The 24300-nt window shown below is 40.4% G+C and overlaps 2 protein-coding genes across 7 annotated transcripts in view; one reads left to right on the top strand and one right to left on the bottom strand.

The window, feature by feature from the left end:
- Positions 1-363: 363 nt before the first annotated feature.
- Positions 364-10118, bottom strand: thumpd3 (THUMP domain containing 3). Of its 3 annotated transcripts, none has more exons than XM_039797180.1 (10): positions 10013-10118; positions 9257-9599; positions 8947-9024; positions 8435-8863; positions 7438-7568; positions 5593-5662; positions 5245-5360; positions 5046-5150; positions 4701-4824; positions 364-703 (listed from the first exon to the last, which is right to left on the bottom strand). In XM_039797180.1, exons 2-10 carry the CDS (start codon positions 9503-9505, stop codon positions 512-514), a joined length of 1494 nt encoding a protein of 497 aa, XP_039653114.1. In that variant the 5' UTR covers positions 9506-9599; positions 10013-10118; the 3' UTR covers positions 364-511. The 3 variants fall into 3 exon arrangements, with proteins under 3 accessions (XP_039653114.1, XP_039653115.1, XP_039653117.1); XM_039797181.1 differs by having other exon boundaries at positions 10009-10076; XM_039797183.1 differs by lacking the exon at positions 10013-10118 and adding an exon at positions 9895-10008.
- A 5096-nt stretch (positions 10119-15214) lies between these two features.
- Positions 15215-24300, top strand: part of srgap3 (SLIT-ROBO Rho GTPase activating protein 3) — a 61162-nt gene continuing 52076 nt past the window's right edge. Inside the window, exons 1-2 of one of the 4 annotated variants that reach the window (XM_039797178.1) lie at positions 15231-15529; positions 15649-15817. In XM_039797178.1, coding sequence (XP_039653112.1) covers positions 15754-15817 — 64 coding nt within the window. In that variant the 5' untranslated portion in view covers positions 15231-15529; positions 15649-15753. Of the gene's footprint in view, positions 15818-24300 lie in introns of all 4 variants that reach the window. The other 3 variants (XR_005638937.1, XR_005638938.1, XM_039797179.1) reach the window with 3 other exon arrangements.

Genomic DNA, 24300 nt, shown 5'->3' with positions numbered 1-24300 from the left:
CGAGTCTAGACGTGCTGGATCGCAGGTAGACATTAAATAAAGGAGAGGAAAGCACACACCTTTCCAGCAGGTCAAATATGAAATAATATTAATAATAAATATAAAAGTACACTTTTCTACATTTCTACCATTTCGCATTCTACTCTGCACGTCTTATTGCTGCGTGTCACTGACAAAGAATGTTTACATCAACTGACATTTTGTTTGAATCTTTATTAATCAGAACAATATGGCAATATGTGCAAGGTGGAGGCAGGTTTATGAACAGCAATATGACAAATGAACTGCCTCAGTCATACAGAGTGTGAGAACCAATACACTGCTTCTGAACATCAAAATAGCTTCTCTTTCCAGTTAGCCATTTTTCACATTAAACTAAATGAGAAACAAAAAATTACACACAAATGCTTGGCAAACTTGACCAGAGAATCTGAAAAAAATAAAAAGTATAAAAAATGTCAATCCTTAATGGCCTTAAATATAAATTCAGAACCTAAATGCAGGATGGGAATTAAGAGAGCTCCTTGTCACCCTTCTCATCCCCTTTTGCATTAACCGTCCCTCGTGATTCATAGACATCCTCCGGAGTTTGGCCAAACACGGCCCCGGTTCGCTTGAGGAGGTAGACTCCAGCATGTAAACCCCCAACGTTGACCCAAACAGTGTGCAGCTTCCTCCACAGCCCTCCCATCCTCGAGATAGCCTGGAGACAACATAAATCAGGTGAGGGCAAACTAACAAATGACACATTTGTTTTTCTGTAAAACAAGATATCTGTGCTTAGGCAAATACAGCTGGTAAAAGTCCATGACTCAGAGACTGAGCGGAGTTAAACCTGCATCACTCAAACTGGTGGGGTGATGTAGAGATTATGTCAGAGTAAATTGATTCTGCACGCAAACTTTTAAGCAGAAGGACCACATTAGGTTGTTTAAACTTCATGTAGAGCTGCATTTAAAAACATTATAAAAAACACTGGCATTTACAAATTATCACATTTCAGTAGGGAAATTAAAACCAACACTGGATTTTTCTATTTCACAACAGAACACAATTTTCTATATAATAATATTCATTATTTGAGTTCGACTAAATCTGGTAAAGCACATATAACAAAAAAAAGTAAACCGTGTAATTAACTGAAGCCGAGTTAAACCTTTGCAACCCATGACCCCGTTCAGAGCACACTTAACACTCTTAATCTGATTCACCATTTTACTCACCGTTTGTAACATTCTTTCTGTGTACGGTTATTTTTAAATGTAGATACAAAACCAACAGCATCACCTCATTGACCTCATATATACAATATCAGTCCGTCTGTCAGAGCACCACTTTAAATATTGCTAGAAGATAATGAATGATGTTATTTTGCATAACTTGCATCTTCTTTAGTTTTTTTTGTCATGGCTGTAAATGACACTCATCGTGACATAATACACTGGCCCGCCTACTTTACTAAAATACCTAAAATGGCAAACACGTATGTTTCATTCATGTGTAAAGATCAGATGTTCAGTCTGCCCCTTATGAGTGACCGCAAAAAGTCCAGCCACCTTAGGAGGTGTGCTCACAGTTCATTGTTGACAGTTGTCTCAATGCACATCCTTTTAATTATTTTTGACAGATTCATTCAAATATAAATAAATATAGTTGATGGGCAGGTTTTGATATGTCATCATGTAAAATTCAGGGGAACTGAAACTTTGTAATTTGTAGTCAAGGGTTTTCACAAGAAGCCAAGGAAGGAATGAATAAGTGTGGCACTTGTTTCCTGCACTTCCGAATGTGGCGTCAGACTGCCATTTATTTCTACTGTGCTTAGAGCAAAGGATGTTACGCATTTGGCTACCACCATTTCATTCTGGTGAGTTCAAAGCCTATAGGGGAAGTTTTAACTGCAATAAAATGTATTTCATGTTTTTGCTACACACATACAATATCCTGTGGGCTTCTGATTTAACTGAAATATAAAGTAGCACTAAGCAAAACACTGAAAGAAAAATAGATTATTGCATAGATGTACAGATTTGCAGCCAGTTGCTGAGGCTTACAAGATGACCACTGCTATTTAAAAATTACAAAAAAGAAAAAACCCAATTTGAATGAATTATGATTAGAATTACTTCCATGGGAACAGGTTGTATACTAGTCTTGTACACACAGTGTACTATTTAGTTAAATCTTGACACTCCTCCATCCTAAGCTCCCTGAGGTGTGGAAAAAGCAGAACCATTGATTATATAAGGGGTGGAGATCAAAACAAATACAGCTGTTCTTGGGTGGAACGTTAGCCTGGTTAACACCAGACCCTTCTCAGCTGTAACTGAGAGTGGGTCTGGGAAAGCTTCATTGACAGTTCATTTCCAGAGGGGCGTCACCAACGGACGCCACTCAAATGCCTCTGGCCTCATTGGATAGTCCTTCAACCAATCAGACCAACGATCCGGGTGACGCTTTTCACATCCAATATCCAACAAAAAAAATGTGATTCTGGTTCTTGGTGTGGTCCCTCCACGCCCTACTGTCTCCTTGCAGGTGTTGCATATTGCTAACTTGTTATCTTCTGTACACACGCTGAAGAATTTCCAAACAGCTAATATGTTGCAGGTTAATTCACGAGGCTCCTTACATGTGCAAGAATAGCGCGGACATGCGCTTCCGCACGGCGAGTGCAACGCCACACGCGGAGAAGTTGAGAGAAGAAAAAGAGACTGTGTCTCTGTCCGTGTGTGCGTGCGCGTCCTTGAGAACTGTAACTCGTATAACTTCTGTTGTCAGTTAATTATAGCATTGACCGGTATAAAATCGGCATATGTCAGACTGACCTACCGAGCCCTGGGCATGGTGAAGCACGGCTTCGGTAGCCGTCATGTTAAATGTAAACAAAAAGCTGCTCGCTGTCGCTGCGCTATCCTCGTCGCGTAAAGCCCGCCTCAACGGTTGTGATTGGTGTTAAGCCCGCCTCAGCGTTTGTGATTGGTGCCTCAATTTTGAGGACATTGGAAATGGGTTTGAATGGGCTCTTCGCCAGACTGACCTGCAGAGCAAATCTCAAATTTGCCGGAAGGTCGTCAGGGTTTACCCAGGCTAGTGGAACGTATTTATTTATAGTGTGTATTGTCATTCTGTACTAGGGACACACATCTACTCAACTTAAATGGCGGAGTATCAGTGGACGCGCAGGTTGCAGCTGCACCCAGTCCATTCATCAACAGTTAATGATAAATCAGTCCCTCTAGGAATTCACGATGTCGCGATAACAACAATTCACGCAAATTCAACCAATCACCGTGAATTCGGTGCGCAATTTTGACCGATCACCGCAACACCAATAACTAGATTTTCCCGTGATTTCTACCAATCACAGCAGTCCCACGTGCCAGACTTTGTCAGTATGTGACGCTGAGAGCCACTAACCAAGCGGGAGTGAGAACGGGTTGAAAAAACACACGTACGTCGCTAATTCATCTCCTTGTTTCTGATATGAAGACAAGACGTGTTCTCTTAATACATCCATGGTGTGACTCGAACATCTCGCTTTTAACCAACAAAATGTACAGCGAAAACATTTCAGACTGTCCTGCCAACCTGTATACATTTTAACATCAATGTACGCCGTTTCCAGACTGATCTCATAAAGTGGCGTATGTAGGACGTGCCAATTCTTATGCCCTTTTGGCATGTTATCAAGACGCATAATCGCTTTTTAGCGCGTTTATCAACGCCATTCGGCCGCCAATGACCTACGTTACGTGTGAATTTTCGCCGTAGCGAGTAGTATGAAAGGACGTAAGTCCGCACAGGGAAGTTGGTTGGGGTGGCGGATGGGTAAAACACAGGACTTTCACCTATGAGAGCCGGGATCACGTCCCACGTGTTTTTCAACCGTTTTTTTTTTATTGTTTATTTTTTTTCTTTTAAGCCTTCCCCAATGTTTCTTTCCTAAACCCAACTGTTCGTTTTTATTTTTAAAGAATTATACCCAAAAAAATAGGAACCCACTTACTAATTTCTGTGTTTAACATACAGTGGGTTTAAAGAGTAATTAAACCCCTAAGCCACTTTTTCTTTTAGTTAAAAGCCAATGTTTATAGTATAGTTTATAGTAGTATTGTTGATGGATTCAGGTCCAAATATTGACAAAGTATTTTAATTATTTATATTGTGTTATAAATATACCCCCCTAAAACCCGGCTATTGCAATTAAATTTAGCTATTGGCTAATCTGGAGGCAGATGACGTACTGTATATGGAGGCAGCTTTTTGTCACCAACCAATCTCCCCTCCTGTTCTTATTATACAACCATGCCCCAACGCCACTCTCCCGACCATGCAATCTGCAGCTCTGAGGTCACAGAAGGGTGAGTGGGCATGGCTTAGCTCACCTTCCCAGCACGGCCCACGTCGATACGTTTCGGCCTTTATTTATATAGGACAGCTAAAGACATGAAAGGACATGCAGGAAAGGGCCGCAGGGCAGAATCGAACCCAGATGAATTTCTTTTGAATTTCTTTTTTAATAATACGGCTGCTGGGAAAGGCAGTGGTGCTGCATGCATAGCCTGCCAACAGCTAGCATGAATTGTCATCAGGACAGCATTGCGCTGTGATTTACCGGTATTTGAAATGTATCTTCCTGGAAACAATTCTCTCATCTTAGCTGAAAATCTTGTTTTCTACGTGAACAATACGGTTACCTTGGCCAAGCATTTCTTGTCCTGCGTCAACAAGACAGCCTTTCCTGAGCCTGGTGTGCACACACGGGCCATTTCCCTCAGACAGGAAGGGTACAGGTCCCAGTTCTTCTTCCTAGAGCCCATTCTTCAAGAAAACAGAAAGATATTACCTCATGGTTGACGTGAAAAGTGCTGAAAGATAAATCCACAATTAAGTATTTTCTGTTTTAAAAATCTGATTGTCAACTAACAGCTATAGCACCGTGGTTACGTTAGAGTCAGCTTAGACCTTGACTGGGACATTAAAGTATTCAAAACATCGCCTCATTCAGCATCATTTACTGTACACCATGGTTATTGTTGTACCTCTTCCCAAAGGGCATGTCAGTGATGATAATGTCAACAGAGCCGGTCCTTATGGGTAAATTGCACAGATCCCAACGCACTGTGTCAATAGGCAATCCAGATGCACTGTTTGAAAGGATCCAAAAAGGATTTTAAATCATTATGAAGATCATCAACTACACACAATTGTATAATGATGTCCAGCTGTGCACCCTCTCACCTGCCCTTGACTGCCCTCCGTTTCTGGATGTGACATATATTATTGACAGTGCGGTTAACTGCCATGTCATTGTTGTCACCGGCAACGTAGAATGAACTGTTAAATTCAATGGCCCCCTGGAGAGGAAAAACAAAATTCAAGACAGTACAAGTAAGAGTTCATGTTGAGGAGTACTTTCTGATTGTTTGGCACTTGAAGGCTTCAGTCTGTAGTTCACTCATGAAATGAATTTGATGAAGATCAGAAGAGGTGCTAGGCAAATGACAGTGTTCATACACTGCACTTTTTTTTATTTATTTTGTTTAATTTAGGCAATATTGTAGTCTAGCTACAGAAGTTATGTCTTACCTCCAATGGTATAGCTCCAGTCCCGCACATTGGATCAAGTATTATATCGGATGCCTGAGGTTTACACAGCCTGTCAAGACAGTATGAAAATAACTCCAGTGCAACATCATGTCAATACATAGCATCCACCAATTCTGCTGTTCTTCCCCTCAGATGTCCGCAACATGTTTCTGGTCCTGACTGACATCATGCTAAACGCCTGCTGCTCTAACTCATTAGTTAGTTATTTAGTTATTAGTTAACCCCGATTAATTTGAGCACTTCGCCTAACGATTTACATTATACAAACATTTCTACAGTCCAGTAATGCTGTCTTTTGAGCTTCTGAGCTTTTTACTTGATTTCATTGTTTTTGATCATCACAAATAACCAACTTTTATTGCAAAGTGAGAAAGATATTAAGTGCAAATCTACCGCACTTAGCAGCAGCGGACACAGGTTTGACCTGCCAGAATGCTGAACATGACCGTAAAAAAAACTCAGTGGTTCAATTACTGACGTACCTGCAAACTCAGAAGGGCTGAAAAAGGTGACACATCATTTTGTTTCATGAATTACCTGTGTAATTGCGGATTATTATTATTTATTTATTTTGGATCATATACTGAATGAACCTCTGAAACTCAGGACAGATAATACTGTTCTTGCGTAGTGTTTTTAAATGAACTATTAAAGTAATGACTCATATGTATCTGGGCTAGACAAATCTGCCTTGACAAACCGTTGTCCTTCCTGTATGATGCCTAAAATTACTGAAGGCTTTCAACTTGGTCAATAACCTTTGCCAACTACTGTGTCTAATTCCACCGGTCTTCTACTTGTAATGTGTACTTAAATGCACCACAAGCCTCTGTTGTGGTCCCACTGCTACAATGTGCTTCATCCATAAATCTGGCAAGTACTGTCACTAATATGCTGATGATGCCCAAAACAAACACAAATATTCTAGATAAAGTGCACATATCATCTCTGTGTGAGAGGCTTACTAAATCATTTAGGAAACAGAAAAACAGAAACATCAAAAACTGCTATTTTAACTGTTTATGTATGTGCCTATCTTCCTTGAAAATGTTACCTAGCAGAGGTGTTTGTTTTTCTCAATTTTGTTACGCCTTAAAATAAAAACTAAGGTGTGACTTGCATATTTATCTCAACAGAGAAGTGTTGTTCTTGGCTAGAACGGTGGTATTGGATATGCCCGTATTCAGTCAGGGCAAGCACCTAGTCATGGTTACTCTCAGATAGAAGAATTGTTGCACAGCCCCCACAAAGTCTTCAGGAAATATTCCATTACAAAGTATCAGTAAAAATGTATTGATCCTTTCACTGTCTCTGTCTTTTGGCCAACTTTAATGTGAATACGTACACAGACAAAGACATTGTTCTCGGATTATGATTGGACACTTTATGGAGCATTGTTCAGATTCCAGCTGATAAGAATTTAGTATGTGTCCTTATCTTTGTCTGTTTGCACCTTTTGTGTCTATTTGTTTGAGTGGGAGTAGCCAAACACATCTGTAACTTTAGATGAGAGTCTGCGGTTGCAGTTTGGCGGTAATTTTTGTCACCAAGTCTTCCTCCTTCCTCCATGACCTTGGTAGCTGTCCAAGGTGTCATTATGACAGCAGTTTAAATGTGGAATATGTTTTACTCAAACTTTATCACATCAAAACAACCTCTACGTTGGGAATCAAAATGAGCAGCGAATTAGACATTTGGAATTGCACCTTGTTTGAATAATATACATATTATTAAAACACTTGACTTTTAAACAAATTTCAACTATATCCTGATAAAATCCCTGAGACATTCCAAAACAGAGTTTAAACAGTGTTGTAGAATTACCTGAGCATGCCATAGCACAAGGTAGACCGCAGAGTAGTGGGTCCAAAGTGACTGATGTTTCTCCTGTGAAGACTCTCTTCTGTGAGTGCAATGCCGATCACCACCTCTTCATTGTGTATGTTTAGTAACACCTACAGTACAGGAACATATGGTGCATGATTAGAAAGCACTTATCAACATAAACATGCATGCATCCTTATATTCTATGGAGCTGAAATAATCTGAAACAAAAATTAGCGCCAACTATTTTTATGTGGATTTATTGTTTCTTAGGGTTAATATTCCAGTCTACAGCATTATCTTTAGTAAACTGAAACGTGCCAGCACAAAGCAACCACATACAGGATTTACAAAATATTTCAACATGTGTCCAACCACACCTTTAAACTGAATTTAGTCTGTGGACAAACGTTGTAGTTTTAAGTTTTTGTAGTCAAATTACACACACATACACACACACACACACACACACACACACACACACACACAAAACACACACATATACACACACACACACACACACACACACACACACACACACACACACACACACACACACAGTGGCACTATCTTTGTGGGGACCCGTCATTGACATAATGCATTCCCTAGCCCCTTACCCTAACCTTAACCATCACAACTAAATGCCTAACCTTAACCCTTACCATAACCTAATTCTAACCCTAAAACCAAGTCTTAACCCTCAAACAGCCCTTTAAAGTTGTGGGGTCCAACATTTTGGCCCCACAAAGCTGTCGGGACCCCACAAGTATACTGAACTCCCGGTGTTTGGACCCCACGACACACACATACAATGAAGCATTTTTCAACTTGTCACATCATGTGAACAGCTTATCTTCATGGAAAATGTTCTTTAACGGAGTTGTTATTTTTTCTTTTGTTACCCCTTAAACTAAACATTAGGTTATGCCTTGCAAATTTATCTGAACAGGCAGAGTTTTTTTTGGCCAATGCATCAGTCTAGTCTGAACAAGCATACCTCTATGTCAAACTTTGTCATGTCTGCTTTCCACAGGAAGAATTCTTGCACGGCCCCACCAAAGTCTCTGGCTGCCTCGTTAGAGGAAAAGCTGTGTTTGTCACCAGCCCTGTTGCACGTCACACGAAACTTGATGGGTTTGGCCTCGGGTGCTGTCTCCTCGGTGTCCTGCGTGCTGGTCTCCGTGTCAGCTGTGCTCTCCGCCTTTGTCGGGGTTTCAGCAGCAGACGCCGCCAGCGGTAGCTCTTGCTGCTCAGTATCAGCAACGGCTGCATCAGCGGCCTCACTATTAGGTTTTACTTTGGTACCATTTCCTCCTTTCCGGTAGCCCTTCTTCTTTTTTAGGGCGCCATTTAGTTTCCAAACCTCTAAGGCATTAGTCCAGGGGAGTTTGGAGGCAAGCTGCTGCATCTCCATCAATGTCTCCTCCTGCAGAAAACACAGTGTTTATTACCCCTTACAAAAATGTGCTAAACATCAGCTACAAATGAATAACTCTGGCTGTAAGTTACCTTTGATTCTTTGAACTGGTAATGATCATATTCCTCAACCACAACAAATAGGTTGTCCACAGACCTCAGAAGATGGACCTACAGTGGGGAGTTCAATGAACAGGTAGACAGATACATTTAAGATGTAGGTTTTCTGTACCCATTTTTTCACCTGGAAAAATTAAACTGGGTTTCAACATACAATCACTGGGCTCCATATAAACAGCTATTGCCATTCAGCATCAATGCAAGTTTTCTGTGTGTATAACGAAAATTAACGGTGAAGAAAACTTTGGAAGAGCAAGGCATGCATTGGCTCCAGGTTTCCTACCTGAAAAAGCTTGTCAGTGGTTATTGGAAAGTATATGCGACCACGATCTTTGCTGATTCGTGCATCAACCCCAATCTTCTCATTGACCTCTTCTGCAGCAGTGTGCTCAAACCCTGTGGGCACAGTTGCTCCAATGGTGACAGTGATGATGTCTCCAGTGGTCTCATCATTCTCAGTGGAGGAGCAAGTGGATGGTCCCGCAGTGTTATGGCCCGGCTCTGCAGTCCCATCTTCTTCCTGGGAGGACATGCTGTATTTGTGGGCTGGCACTTCACTAGACACAGAGGTATAACTGCCAGATGTGTATCACAGCTGGTGCCAAGCTCAGAGGCTCAAATGTAACCTGGGGAAAGAGAGAGGTATTCAAACTGTCAATCCTGCATATTTTGCCCTAAATTACTCAGGCATGAGAAGTCATTTTTGCAAGAGAGCAACGTGTTATAGCTACATTATCTATTGAGCACTATTATTTTGTCATAAGTTAGCATGAACATGAATAACTTTTATTTGAACATTGGGAATAAACCTGTAACGTTGTTGCTGGAGAAGCAACGTTACCGGTTAATTTAGCTGGCTAACGTTAGCTTTAAAGGAGCTAAAAAGTTGTTACGATTAATACACATGCTAACGTTACCCACAGATACGGCTTTTATATTAAACCGCTGCCACATCGCGATACGTGTTTATGTGATCTTTAGCAACGACAGACAATAGTTTGAGTGAGTTATATTACACTTGCTAACTGTACTGACCAACCTGTCAAACACGAGGCGGAAACATGCTTCCACTCAGCTGCTGCAACAATACCGAGGCTTCCGACGGGAATGCTCCAGAATAAAAGCATCATCTCCACAAATTTAATCTGACAAAAAGAATACTCCTCAAAACCATGAACTGCACAAGAGTGACATTTTAAAAATACTGTACAGTGTCCATTGTACATTTATTGTTACGGTTTTATACTATATGCCAAAATACTCACACACATTAAGGTGGTCAGTGTATGCAGCAAAATAACTGGCATGCACAGGAAACTGCAGGATCTTTACAACAGTTAGGCCTATTGGCCTATGTAAGAAAGCATGAATCCATCCTGTCTGATTGTTTCAACTGTTTCAGTTTCTGCCATCAGGAACCCTCCTCAGACTTCCATTAGCTAAAACCAATATTCAAACACTCCTTAATACCCTCTGCCTTATCCCTCTTCCTCTAGGAGGAAAAGGTTATTTGCATAATGGTTTGACTTACTGTTTTTTATCGTTTTAATTGACTGAGTATTTTTTTAGTGTTTATTTATGTTTCGACCTATAATTATTTTCCCTTTGTTTTTTATGTTTGCTAAAATGTATGCATCCAACTGCTGCATAACCAATTATCTTAAAAACTTTGGTTTTGTTTTGAAAGCCTAAAGCCCAAACAGGAAACCTAGTTGGTGCCAGTGGACTCTTATGCTAATACATCCACATCCATGGAGGACTCATCTTGAGTGTTAATTTCTACTTCCGGGTACATGTTTCCCATAAGTGATCGACAGAGGGCGCCATGATATAACTTTTTGAGCTTAGTGGAAAAAAGCTTTATAATACATCACCTTATACAGTATGTAAACAACAAACAATACAGAAGTTGAATTAGAGAGGTAGTACATGAAAAGAGAGACCCCACCACTATGAAAGTAAAGAAGGCAGGATAAAACATATGCAAGAGACAGCAAAACAACCTCAGGAGATCTAGTGGGAGAGAAGACATTATGCAGAAATAAATTGATAATTTATTGTCCCTAAATCTCTGTCTTATGCTTTTTTCTGTTTTTATGGTTTGTTAATCACATTCACCAGTGGTTGTAATGCATTTTATGGACATTGGCTTGACAGAGATACAACAGTTTTCTGTGTTCAAAATAACTTAGTCATTAAGTATACATTTATCAACAATGTTCAATCTAATAAACACATATCACATTAGTTACTCATAGTGACGATTTGGGCTTTTTAGTGCCTTAGAATAGCATAGCCAATTACAATACATGAAAAATATTGGACATTTACTGCATATTATACACTCAGTGCTGCATGTCTGGCAGCCCCGTAGATTCAAATTAGGGAAACCTGTTACATCACATGCTGCCTTTATCAAGATTCAGACAGGGCAAAGAGCTTTTTAATTTAAACAGGAGCAATTATGTGATATGAGAACCCACACATGTCCGTACAACGATTAATCTGGATGAAGAAAAAAAGGAAAATATTAGGAAGAAGCAGCCCTATAAAGGCTTATATGCTGTCTTCTTTCCCACAGTTTTGATAATCACTCTGACACTTTAGTTGAGCACCTTCAAAAGTCTCACTAATGCTTCTTTTCTCAATATATGTGAAACTATTCTCTAGACCTTTTCAGACCCAAGTGTGAATTTAGTGGTAAAACATATACTGTAGACATGAACGTGTATTAATGTGAAGTTAGTTTCTTTTTGGGCCCATGTTGTCACTTTTATTTGACATGCGGTACACGTAAGCAATCTGAAGTATTAAAAGGCAATTTACAGTACGATGTCCTGGTGACCGAGTGGTCTAAGATGCCTGTAACCGTGACAACCCTGATTTGGGTCACCAGGCAACCTCTGTTAGAAGTCATCCCTAAGTTTCCTGTCACTTTCTTGTGTCAAATGATCAAAGAAATCAAAGACATTTTCTTTAAAAATCAATTAAGCAATGACATTTCTGACTAATAAAATCTGAGAAATTCATTATAATTGCATTTGTTCCATTTGTTGTTCTGCAAAAACAATTGTCTGTATGCATTTGCAGAGTCACTGAGATGTTTTTTAGCTGCCAAAAACAATTAGCATGCCTCAACACTTACAAATAATTATCTATCACAGCCCAGACTGTAGCCCAGGGTGGCATTTCTTCACATGTTGGGTATGGAGACAAGAACAGTTCCCACTCTTGTTCTATAGAAAGAAAAAGTAAAATGATCTCACAATGGATCTTTGTGCCATAAAAACAGTTAAGTCACAGTTTCCCAGGCTTCCCCCCTGAGATGCCTGATGAGAGAGAGGTAGGGTGAGGAGCAGAGGGATTGTGGGAGGGATGACGGGACTACAGAAAAGTTACCCTGCTGACTTCTCTGTGGTATACCTCAACAAAAGCAAAATCCACCCTGCTGTCACTCTGGCCCTCCAGCAGGCCTCTCTTCTGTCACAGCTGATGTGTCACAAGTGGAGTGTGTGCTCTCTCCTTGCTCTACTCTGTCCTCAGACATGTGGGTGATACATAAGGCCTGGCAATCAACTTAGAGACTCACCGCCGGAACTGCAAAGATGCAAAAGAGAGCGTGATGCAGTGGGACATATAACACAGAAAGACACTCACCCTTTCTCTGTCTCTCTCTCATATCCAGACTCGCTGAAGACAGACAGATAGGTAGACGCACACATACACTCCCAGAGGCCATTGAAAAATCCTCAGGGGCTTTTATTCCTGCGAAGAAGGCTGTGCATGCTGTGTTCAACGGCCAGAAAATATCTTTGTACATCACAAGGCCAGCTAAGAATTCCAACCTGACTTCCTAAGTCATTACTGGTGGGAAAACAGGGGGGCAGGAGTATGCCTGCATTTGTGTGAACAGATATTCTTTGAGGGGGGAGAAACACTATAGACATATTCCTCATCTCTTTGATTGTTCAATTAGACCCTCCAGGATAATTCCTAATTGTTCCACCACATTTGTGCAATGTGATATCTTCATATTTCATATGGCATTGTCTTTTATGTTGGTGTTGCTGGCTGCATACTAACATTAGGCTCTATCTTATGGTAATGTGCCTTATACTGATGTCCTTTTAGAAACATGACGTTTGTTCAGCTACATTCTGAAAACCATTCATGTCCACACCATGTAAAACTCAATAGAATAATATGCTTGTCGAATAGACTGAATTATTGTAACAAAACTCAGAGATGTTAAAATTATAGTACAGTCGATTGTAAATAGTTTACAGTTGTATCATTAATGTTTAATACATCAATAACTAATGGTTTATTAAAGATCAAATATACGCCATTACAAACAAACTGGGTTGCCAGGTTGGGGAAAATCCTTCTTTTTGTTGTTTCTTTTTGCTAATAATGCAGTTAATTGTATAGGTAATCCATTAATGACAACAATGAAATAACATTCTCATGTAATATCATCTAATAAGCCATCTGCAGTCGTTGAATTTTTTTTTATAAATTGTAAGTGGGACGATTTAAAAAAAAATACAAATCCTTTTTATCTGTCTTTTCAAATGTGGCAGAAATGTCCTCCCACCTGTCAGCTTGAAATATGCACTGAAGCCTGTGGTGGAGATGGAAATGAAATGCAGAAGACGTCTACAGTGTGGCAGTTTGCAGGTTTCACAGCCTGTTCCCTTCTGTACTGAGAAAAGCTGAGGTGACAGGCAACAAACCAAGTCCTATGGGCTGTTAAAAGCACAGTGAAGTACCCAGATGACAGTATCTGTCAGGAAACACGCTCAGTCCCCATCACTACAATGCTTTGAAAAGCTGCTTTTCTTCATGATATGAATTCAAATATATATATATATATCTTTTTTTTTTTCCATGCAAGAAAATCATGACTCCCATCACACAGGCACAGGTGTACGAGCATAATTCGTTTAAGCCAAAATCTTAGTAGTTTTGCGTTCCTGTCCTACAATATTTGAAATACTGTAGTCATGGATTGTTATGCATGTGTTTTTGGTTCTGGCCAGCCATATTTCACATTCAGTACTTTGGAACAGGTTGTACGATGAGAAGATTTTATCCCCTTTTACATGCGTACAAGGCTAAACACATTTCTATGAGAAGCTGCCTAGGCCAGAATTGAATACTTCACTTGCACATACATACTGGTACTAAACACTTGCACATACATGCATACTTCACTTGCGCATACATACATATATACTTCACTTGGACATACATACTTGACTTGCACATACATGCATACTTCACTTGCGCATACACTTGACTTGCACATACATGCATACTTCACTTGTGCATACATGGATACTTCACTTGTAGATACAAGTATATAAGTATGTGCAAGTGAAGTATATATATGTATACACAAGTGGAGTATGCATGTATGTGCAGGTCAACTATATGTATGTGCAAGTGTTTAGTAGCTACCAGTATGTATGTGCAAGTGAAGTATGCATGTTTGTGCAAGTGTTTAGTACGAGTATATATGTGTGCAAGTGAAGTATTCAATTCTGGCCCCAGGTGGCTTCTCATATATTTCTGTCACTGACATTCTTGCTATCACATCTTACACATCTTTATTTGTCAGCCTCAGCTCTGCCAACAGAGAAAAAGAGGTGTAGTAAACAATAGGTGCAACGAGGGCATGACCTATTTGAAACAAAGAAAGGTGGTGCAAAGGACAATTCATTGTTTGTGTACTTTTGCAGCTACCACAGCAGCCCCTTCATCATTACACAGTGGTGGTGTTGGTGGTGACCACTAACTTTGTAAAATCTCTGCTCTGGGTGTGTGAGGGAGCAGCATGTCAGAGATTATCCCTCACAGCCTCTGCTGAGATGTGCTACATCTCCTAAACAGTCCGGTTAAAGTAATGCAGTGGTAAAAAAAAGTGTGGTTTCCATGGCAATAGAGCCTAAAGAGGGGGACGTTTTCATTATTAGGGCGCATGTTTTAGCCTACTAGCGGAAACATGAATATGATTGTTATCGGGCAGGCCGACAGGAAGTGATAATGATGATGAAGATGATGATCTCTATGTGTATGTCAATATATCAAAAAGGATATTACATTTGAATTACATAAATTGCATGTGTGTGTGTGTGTGTGTGTGTGTGTGTGTGTGTGTGTGTGTGTGTGTGTGTGTGTGTGTGTGTGTGTGGCGGGGAGAAGGTGGAAGGACGGGTGGTTGACAATATGAGGAGGCTCACGTGACGATCTTTTAAATTCCTGTTCCCCTGCAGCGCAATTTGTCAGAGTACGAATGGTGTCTGCTTGCCTCGCTCCTCGTATACGCATGTCTGTTTATTTTTGGCCACAAAAGCTACAGTAAGGACTTGCCTGCTTGAAAACCTTAAGCGTCGCTCCGCTCTCTTCATCATGTTGTTATTACAGTTTTGAGCTCGCTTGTGTCTTTTTTTTTTTTTTTATGCTGAAGCGTTTGCGTTTGGGTTGACTGTCTGGTACCAGGAGAGGAGGAGGACTCCTCTGCCAGAGAGAAAAACTGAGCAGAGAAAGAGAAGTATGCAACATTGGACTGCTGCTCTGGTTGTTTCTGCACTGATGAGGTGATTTAAACTGTGTGGACTGCGGGAATACAACACATTTAAGCTTTTGTTCTCTTCGATGCACGGTTACTAGAAAAGAAAGGAGGAAAGCGCTGCGACGCTACAAGTCCGGGATCATCACCTAAGACCCAAGACAATCCTCGAGTTACAGGGCATCACCCTAAAAATCCGAGGAACGATGTCTTCTACGAAATACAAGAAGGATAAGGAGATCATAGCGGACTATGAGACCCAAGTGAAAGGTGCGGTGTGAATGTGATATCTGTGTCCGCTATGTGTGCATTGTCTGTGCAAAGGCTGTCCGCTGACCAATGAGCCTGTTTATCAGCCTGACTCCTCCGTGTGTGTGCTTTTCTTTTTCATTCATTCTATTCATATAGGCTAATAAACTGCAATCCACCTCCAGCTAATGGTGTTAAAAGTGGGAGCATTGACAGACTCTCCCCTCTGATGATGACAGGTAAACCGTGACTGCAATCCAATGGCAAGAGCATCCGAGTGCAATGCGAACCGCGGTTTTTAATTCTTTCTTTCTTTCTTTCTTTTTTTTAATTCAACAACAGCCAGAGGGACTTCTGTGTGCTGTATTTTGATTTGTCATAATGTGGTTAGTTCACGGTTGTACAGCTTTATTGCCGGAAAACAATCCCTGTGTTGAAATCAGTGCAGGATGGAGAACCGGCTGTATTATTGCCCCTCATTCTTTCACATTTTGGGGCCTCTATTTGACTTACTGTGGATGGTGTGGTTAGAGGTGTTGATCAAATATTCGGGAATAGATTGAATGCATTTAATACATATTAATTTGACATATGAATCGTCTTTTAATGGCTTGTGATGCCAAGGTGGCTTCAGCTTTATCACACTCAGCCAGGGGCGTATAGCACAACATTCTGGACCCTGTACACTAGCATCCTTTATGGGCCCGCCCGCATCCACGGCTATTCATTCTAGTATCTTTGTGAGTCCCCTTCTCACATGAGGGCCCTATATACTCCGTCCACTTTCCCCCCAGTCCGATGCCTCTGCAATCAGCTCACGTTTGATGTGATTGACTGTTTCTCACCTAGCAGTATAGATCAAACACTGGCTTAATGTCACCAATGACTCCTTTTGCACATTCCACAGCCCCTGTATCTGCAACATGATTTTTCTTGGTGAGTATTTCAAAATCCTAACCTCCAAACATAATCTAGAATCTGGGGGCAGATTATAGACTGGTTGGTAGCAATATGATTTTGGTCTAAAACGTCTTATTGAATGATGAAACTGTGGATACAGTGCTTGCTGAAGAGCAGTGTGTTAGACATGGGGTCAATTTGCCTGTATTGGTTACAGAGTCATACTATGATGAACTGTGGAGCCAGTTGATTATGTAAAAAGCAAGAGAATCGATAATATATTCCAGTTCCATGCAGGCAGTAGCCTAACGGGAAAAGACAGGCCACCCACATAAACAATCATACATAAAGTGGCCGGGTAGTGTAAAGATGAAGGGGGCATACTGTACAAGTAGAGTAGACTTTTGAGCAGACATTTTCCTAAGTGGAGCTGGGGTTCAGTTTCAAGGCCCTGGACCCATTACAAGCACTCTCACTCTCAGTGGTTTCACTAATGTTACACCTCAGGGGCTTCAGCTGATCATCCCCGAGTCATGTAGCAGTCCAGACCTTTGGATATTCTGACTGTGAGTGGTTGGATTTGTAGGATTGATCTACAGAAGCATTGTTCTTTGTATTTGGACAGTGTTACAGCAGCTTCTATAACCTCAGTTTTCTCTTGTGACATGTGCTGGTCATTCAGAAAATTGCATGTCTTGTTTTTCTACCATATCAATGTGCATCTTCTGCTGCTTTCCACTTTACTTCAGGCCATTTTTTGATATTTCAGGCATCAATTATTCATCTTAGATCCAACTGTGCCATGGGAGAATTACTCATTTTCATAGAGCCAGGCCCTGTGTGCTGCCTCTTTGCATTAGACGGGGACCTTGAACTCTGTGAGGATGACGTTAATATTAATTTATGGAGAATGCGGCTTGTTTCTCATTCACAGCTGGTGTGTTGCATTGCCTACAGACACAGAGGGCTCTGCTCCAGACACCCACCACCTCACAACAATGGCAATGTTATGAATCGAAGCAGGCAGTGAGCGAACCGTAATGAAATTGAGATTGGAAATTGCACCTGTCCTACTCTGAGTTATTGCTTTATGGTTAATGTGTACATGGCAGAAGGGGGCCAAATCATCAGTGTGTCATTGATTGGGTCCTAACAAGAACGCAGGCTTATGTATGTGGGCTAATAAATAAAAATAAAAAATCACTTGGTTTTAGCAGTAGTCTAACAACAAAGAATAAACGCTGCCAGTACATTTGCTATGGTGAAATATTGGGTTTGCTTAGATGTAGTGGCTGCAGCTGTGAAAGCACATTATACTATAGAATTTAATTTGTTTCTTGCAGTGTAACAAACCACTCTGCTAAAATCTTAACCCCCAGCTATTAATGAATTCTTGACGAGCCTTGAGGCTGGCTGCCAAAGCTGAGGTCTTTGAAGGACCTTGGGAGATTGTGTTCACTTTATTCAAGCTGTTCAGCTGGCAGATCCTGCATTAGCATGTCAATAGCGAGGGTTTGTACGCTAGGAGCTCCGTTTTGTAGCATACCACCGTGTGGTTGCTGGACTGCAGCTCTGCCTCTTCCTGTTTGCCAGTTTAAGAGGCAGCTTGTGAAGAGTTCCTCTCGAGGCTCAACCATCAGCAGCTGTTTGACATTTACCCTTCAGGTTCTTAGACTGAAATATGGCTTTAGTAAACTCATACGTCCACATGATCATACGTTAACTAGCTGGTTTAAGAGAGAAAGAGAGGCAGTGAAACCGTACATGCACGAGATAAGGCTTTTAACCAAACATGAACACTTAAATGAACGAGTAAATGTCAAGACATTGGTGCACCCAAGCAAGATTCCATTGTCTTCAGCACTGCTCAGTTGTATTAAATTGGTCTTGTGTTTACACAAGACCAATTTTTTGCTGTATTGTACTTTGACTTGAGGGACAGCAGGTTGTCTGTTCTGTTGGCTGTGTTCCCTGAATCCCCCTCTGCAAAGAATTTCTGATTCATTGTACCTGGAGTGTAGCACCATTTTACCCTACTCTCCCTTTCTGGCATACTGCACCCGTAGTAATTGTATTTTTCCTGCAGTATTTAGGAGATAAAAGTCAGTGTGATCAGTGCTTTTAACATGTTGGCTTAGTTTGATGGTAGTCTTTACCTAGATGTAACCTATTGTCTAGCTCAGGCACGTCCACCACGGTTATTTCCTGCACTGACACCAATACACCCACACACAAAGACAGGCATATATATAGACAATAAATGAATTTCATTTAAAAAGAGGCACAGTCTTGATGTGATAAAAATTACACATTTGCTTTTCCTTGTTTTTCCTCCATCCTACAAACAACTGCTCTAATCAGGGAAATAAATGCAAGCAACTGCTCTTAGGAATTCTTCTGTGTCCTCCAGATGTACAGGGTTAGGGTTAGGGTTAGGGGTTATCAAGGTGATACTGAAAAGGAAGCAGGGTTTTTGCACCTCTGGTTCATGTTTCTTTTTTTTGTTCATCTATGCTGGTTTCTTTCTGCCATATTAAATGCAAACAAGTTTAACCAGCTAAGCAGACCTAAAAGTAATTTGATCAACATACATTTCTAACAGGACTGTACGTCACAGGGCACTGCATGAAGTGGTTTGCTAATTTCTGCAGAGTGCAAACTTAAGTGTCTTATTCACAAATTAAAAGTAAGTTTAGTGCCTTCACAGAATTTAGTATGTGATCACACACACACCTTTTTTATGTCAAATTATTAAATGATATAATGTTATATTCGTCGCAGCTGTATGTGCATAAATTATCTTCAGCCTGCAGTATGTGCGGTACCTGATGTGTGATCACAAGCACTCATCACTTACATGGAAATAAAACTGCAGAATGTTTTGTGTGGTATACTGATCCTTCTAATGACCTGAAAAGTGTTGTTGGTTTGGTTAAATACTGATGAGAATTATGTGAGACACTACTAGGTGTGTCTCTGTTTGTTGTTGCTCCAGGCTACAAACAGCTCTGCGGAGGTAGATAAATTCTGCTTTTTGTTTTAGCAAAGCAACAGTGATTACTGAGCATGTAGTCTCTTTGCACTCTGAAATAACTAGGACTAGTGATGTCAACTCAGGTTTATTACTGGCACTGAATGTGAGTTGGTCATTTGATGCTGGAATGTGTCTCACAATCGAAGCTTGTTACCATCATGGTGTGATTTGGTTAGTTAGCTGTTAACCTCATGCTGGGCAGCATGAAGCTGGCTGTGTAGAAACTGAGATGTTTAAAGTTGGGAGAGAAATGGTCACACTGACTCACCGGCAGCTTGTTTGGCAAACCTGCAGCTGACTGAGAGAACATTTGCAAAGAAAAAAAAAATCTACTAGCTATTTAGACAGAATAATCTTTAATGGGACAGCTTGTATATTCTGCGGTCCAATAAATTTTGGGTTTCATTCAGGGTTGGTTTATTTGTGTGCCGTGGCGGTGATTAGTCAAACAAACAGGCAGCTCAAGTTGCTCTGTTGCTGACTCAGTAAAGATTGCATGATTTCATTCTATTAATATACAGTGAAGTCTTCAAGGAACATTTTGACATTTCAGGAAATACAGTTTTTCATTATCTACATTCCTGAGAGGCTACATAGCTTAGCTTAACATAAACTGGGAACAGGAAGAAACAGCAGGACTGGCTGTGGCCTACCAGCATCTCTAAAGGTTACTAATCAACATTTCATCCTGTTTAATTCACACAAAAACCAAAGTGTAAAAATGTTTGCCCCTGCTTGCAGTCTTTATGCTAAGCTAAGTTAGCCGGCGATAGCTTCCTACTTAATGCACAGACATAACAGTGGTATCAATCCTCTCATATAACGCTCTGCAAGAAAGTAAATAAGCGTGTTTCCATACACATTGAACTATTTCTTTACCTATTTTTGTACCTAATGACATTTTATTGAAGAAACCTCAGAAGAAAGCATAACTTCGACATAATGTGCAATTTCCATGGCAATATAAGCCAACAAGTCTACCCCAGTATCTTAGACTCTCAACTCTTCATTTGTCCATCAAAGAAGTATAATATGTTAAGGGGAATATTCACCACCTTTAAATGTGGATGTCCAATCAGTACTTATGTTATATGTGGTCCATTGAAGAAATTCACCAAAGCAGAAGTAGCACTCTGTAGTTCTTCCGTACAACAGTGGTGTTGGAAATAGAGCAGATTTGCCGGCTGAGCCCTCAGAGACACAGAGAACATGGGAAAGAACTGCACAGCATGACTTTTTTCACACCACAGCCCTATCCCAGATAGATAGAGACAAGGTTAAAATTGCTGAATTATCCCTTTAAGCACGTGTGACCTGTGACTATAACCGTTTAAAAAAAACAACAACTATCTTTTCATGTCATACTGAGCTATCATCATGCCCTTTGCCATCATAACTCATATAGTTTGCTTCAGTTTTCTCAACTTAGCTGACTCTGCTGTGGTCTCTGTAAACCCAGTATGATGAACACAGCTGCCACTTGATAAAGTGAGTTTGTTCTGTCCATTTTACAAGGAATCAAGAGATAATCAGCCTTTCATGAAACTGGTGATCTGCCAGGCGTAGCTAATCATTTAACACAGTCTCAGATTATTTATTTTTTTGGTTTGTGTGCTGGCATTGATGAAGTAGACAAAGGTTCATTTAAACAGAAAAACTTTTCTTGGTTATTTGGTGCTAGTCAGTGCATGATTTCACTTCTCGTTTCATTCAGTCATGTATGTTGAAAGGATTTTAATCGACACTGTCTGGAGAAGTGTAGCTGTCAACACCACGATTGTATTACAAGTCCAGTAATGCACTGTTGTTTGCTGGGGGACTAAAACCTAGTTACAGGACTGTTACATTTAAATTTAATTTAAATCAAGAGTGATTGGTCTGACATACCAAAAATCAGTTACATGTTTAGGTCTCCGAAATGAACAATTATTGAATGAATGGTTGCTGTTTTGATATACAAACATATTTGCTGAACCAAAATAGCAAAAATAAGAAGTAAGGGAATTTAAATCTAAATTGAAATGTATTTTGGCTTGAGCTGTGAAGATACACATAGAATAGAAAAACTGTACAAGGTCAGGTCCCAGGTGATAAGTGTTCTGGTTCAGTCCTGAGTAACTTTATAACCTGGCATTATGTAATTAAACAACGCATTCTCATGAACGGGTCCGCATGATGGCGTACGAACATTTATGCACACCAAATCGTATGATATCCTACGAAATTGGGAGACCGCCGGCTGGTCACGTGACGCCAAGTGGTCATGTGACACTGGCTGGCTACGAGCTCCATGACACCGAGCGGCAGTTGCTAGTTGTTTAAGCCACTACAGAGCTTCGCAACGTGGGCGAGGGACCTCCGTCACAGCTCAGTCGTATCAGCGGCAGTTAGTAGATGTTTAGCTGAAACCTGGCTTGAAAATCCTGTGTTTTAACGCCCACCCATCCTCCCCGATCACCTCTGCCTACATTGGCCGTCAATGTGGTGCATACGAATTACAGTGCTAAAGCAATACTAGACAACTTTTCCCGCTTCGGTCCCCCTACAGGTTGGAAGCAGAATTGTCCCATTATGTCTCATTCGAACTACAGATCCGCTACCCGATCTGGCAGACTTGCATAATGTAATGGACAATTCCGCTTCCAACTTGTAGGGGGGACCGAAGCGGAAAAAGTTACCTAGTGTTGCTTATGAGAATAAGAAACTCACAGGAAATTGTTACATTATTTGGCTTTATTACCCAACAAGTACCCATGGTGAGATGAAGCAATAGTTGATAGAGAAGCGAAGAAAAAGATAAATTAAAAACGAACTTCCTGTTGAGAGACGGTAACCTTAGAAATGGAGGAAAAGTTGTTCAAAAATAAATCTACAATGAGAGTTTATAAAAGTGACTATTTCATTAAGTAATTACTTAGGTACTTATAGTACTGGCTTGGGACCTTCTAAATTAACTTTATTATGTACCCGTGAAGCACAGGTCCCACTATAGACTTTAGATAATTAAAGAGTGTACCTATTTGCTGCTCACAAATCCCTCTTGCCCACCACTGTTAGTAGAAATAGAAGCTTACAGTATATGGCACAGACTCATTATTATTATTATTATTATTATTATTATTATTATTATTATTATTATTATTATTATTATTATTATAATCCCCAAACCGTGATATTTTGTTAAATCTGCTTTTATGAATGTAGTGCTGCAACTAATGATGATTTTGGTCTGTATGTCAGATAATAGTGAAAAACATAATTTTCCAAAAAGCCCATGGTGTCTTTAAATAGTTTGTTTTGTCTGACCAACAGTCCAAAACCCATAACTTCATTTCTAGTTTACAGTTCACTGTAATTGCAGTAGGCTATACTGTATGTTGTCTTAGGATATAAGGGCTCCTTAGGTTGCGACTCGTATATACTCTACAGTATACAGGTAACTACACTCCTTTATTTTTTTTTTTCAACTGAACATGACTCTTAGTTTTACCTAAAAAGCTAAATATTGTTGGATAAATTGAGCCATTTAAAACTTTCAGTACATTTTCAAATAACATACGCAGTGGTAGTATTTTATTTTAGATTGATGCAATCAGTGTTCAGAAGGAAATTGTGAAATTAGTTTTATGCTTTGATCCGATGTTGCTGCACAATAGTTATCTTTTCAGCTTCACAAATTCATATCATGACGCAGTGCATAAATCTGTACATGGATCTTCATTCAATGCTGCCACCTGTCCACATCCATCAGACTCCAGCTCTCCTCCAATAAGCTGTTCCCCGGGGACTGGTGCACGCCCGTGTTGCCATGGAGACACCTCTTAGCCTGGTCCTGCAGAGCTGGATCCTGGATACGGCAATGCTGGGCAGCTAAACTCTGAAAGGGCGTGTTTCCGTTTGTAGCTTATATGCTTGGGCTTCTCTGAAGCATAAGACTTGTGTACGATGCTGATGTGATGACGATACGGGCACCAGAGAGGAAATCAATGAGAAAGTCTGGGGTGATTTTCCTCTCCTTGCACTGTGAAGCAGAGCGACAATTGGTCGTTAATGTTTATTTTATTGTCATCAGGAGTTGAGTGTTTTCCTTCAAAGCAGTGCGGTTTAAGGTTTATTACAGTTTAGGATGCTTTCATGAGCTGTTTATCATCAAGCTTATTATCACAGATTGTTTTAGATGACAAGAAGCATGTGCCTAAATAGTTATTTTTAATAAGAGGCTACACATAAGAGTTAGTGAAAATATTGCAAGGAACAAGTTCATTTGATTGATTTTTAGTTTGACAGAACATCCAGTGGAAAATCCGATAAACCAGCAGATAATTAGGAGGGAGGATTAAGAGTGAGGGATGATCCAGAGACTGACAGCTGACATCTTGCTGAAGGACGCTCCATTGGACGCTCCATTGGTTCACCTCTGCTCAGCCATTGATTGGTCTCCGCTCCTGTTGTCTTATCTTTGAGTACATGTGCTGCAGCAGCCTAGGCTAATGAGGGAACAGGCGAGATAGCGACAGACAGAGAAGAATCTGCACTGACATCAGGAGCATGTCCTCGTGAATCCAAAATT

This window comes from Perca fluviatilis, chromosome 4 (assembly GCF_010015445.1).
Source record: "Perca fluviatilis chromosome 4, GENO_Pfluv_1.0, whole genome shotgun sequence".
NCBI classification, from domain to species: domain Eukaryota; kingdom Metazoa; phylum Chordata; class Actinopteri; order Perciformes; family Percidae; genus Perca; species Perca fluviatilis.
This window is presented reverse-complemented; position numbering and strand designations above follow the sequence as displayed.

Excerpts from the sequence above, each read along its gene's own strand:
- thumpd3 (XM_039797180.1), bottom strand. The coding sequence starts at position 9,505 with ATGTCCTCCCAGGAAGAAGATGGGACTGCAGAGCCGGGCCATAACACT. Across the intron at positions 7,569-8,434 it reads TGACAAAGTTTGACATAGAG|GTGTTACTAAACATACACAA; the intron begins GTATGCTTGTTC and ends CCTGTACTGTAG. Across the intron at positions 4,825-5,045 it reads GACATGCCCTTTGGGAAGAG|AATGGGCTCTAGGAAGAAGA; the intron begins GTACAACAATAA and ends GTTTTCTTGAAG.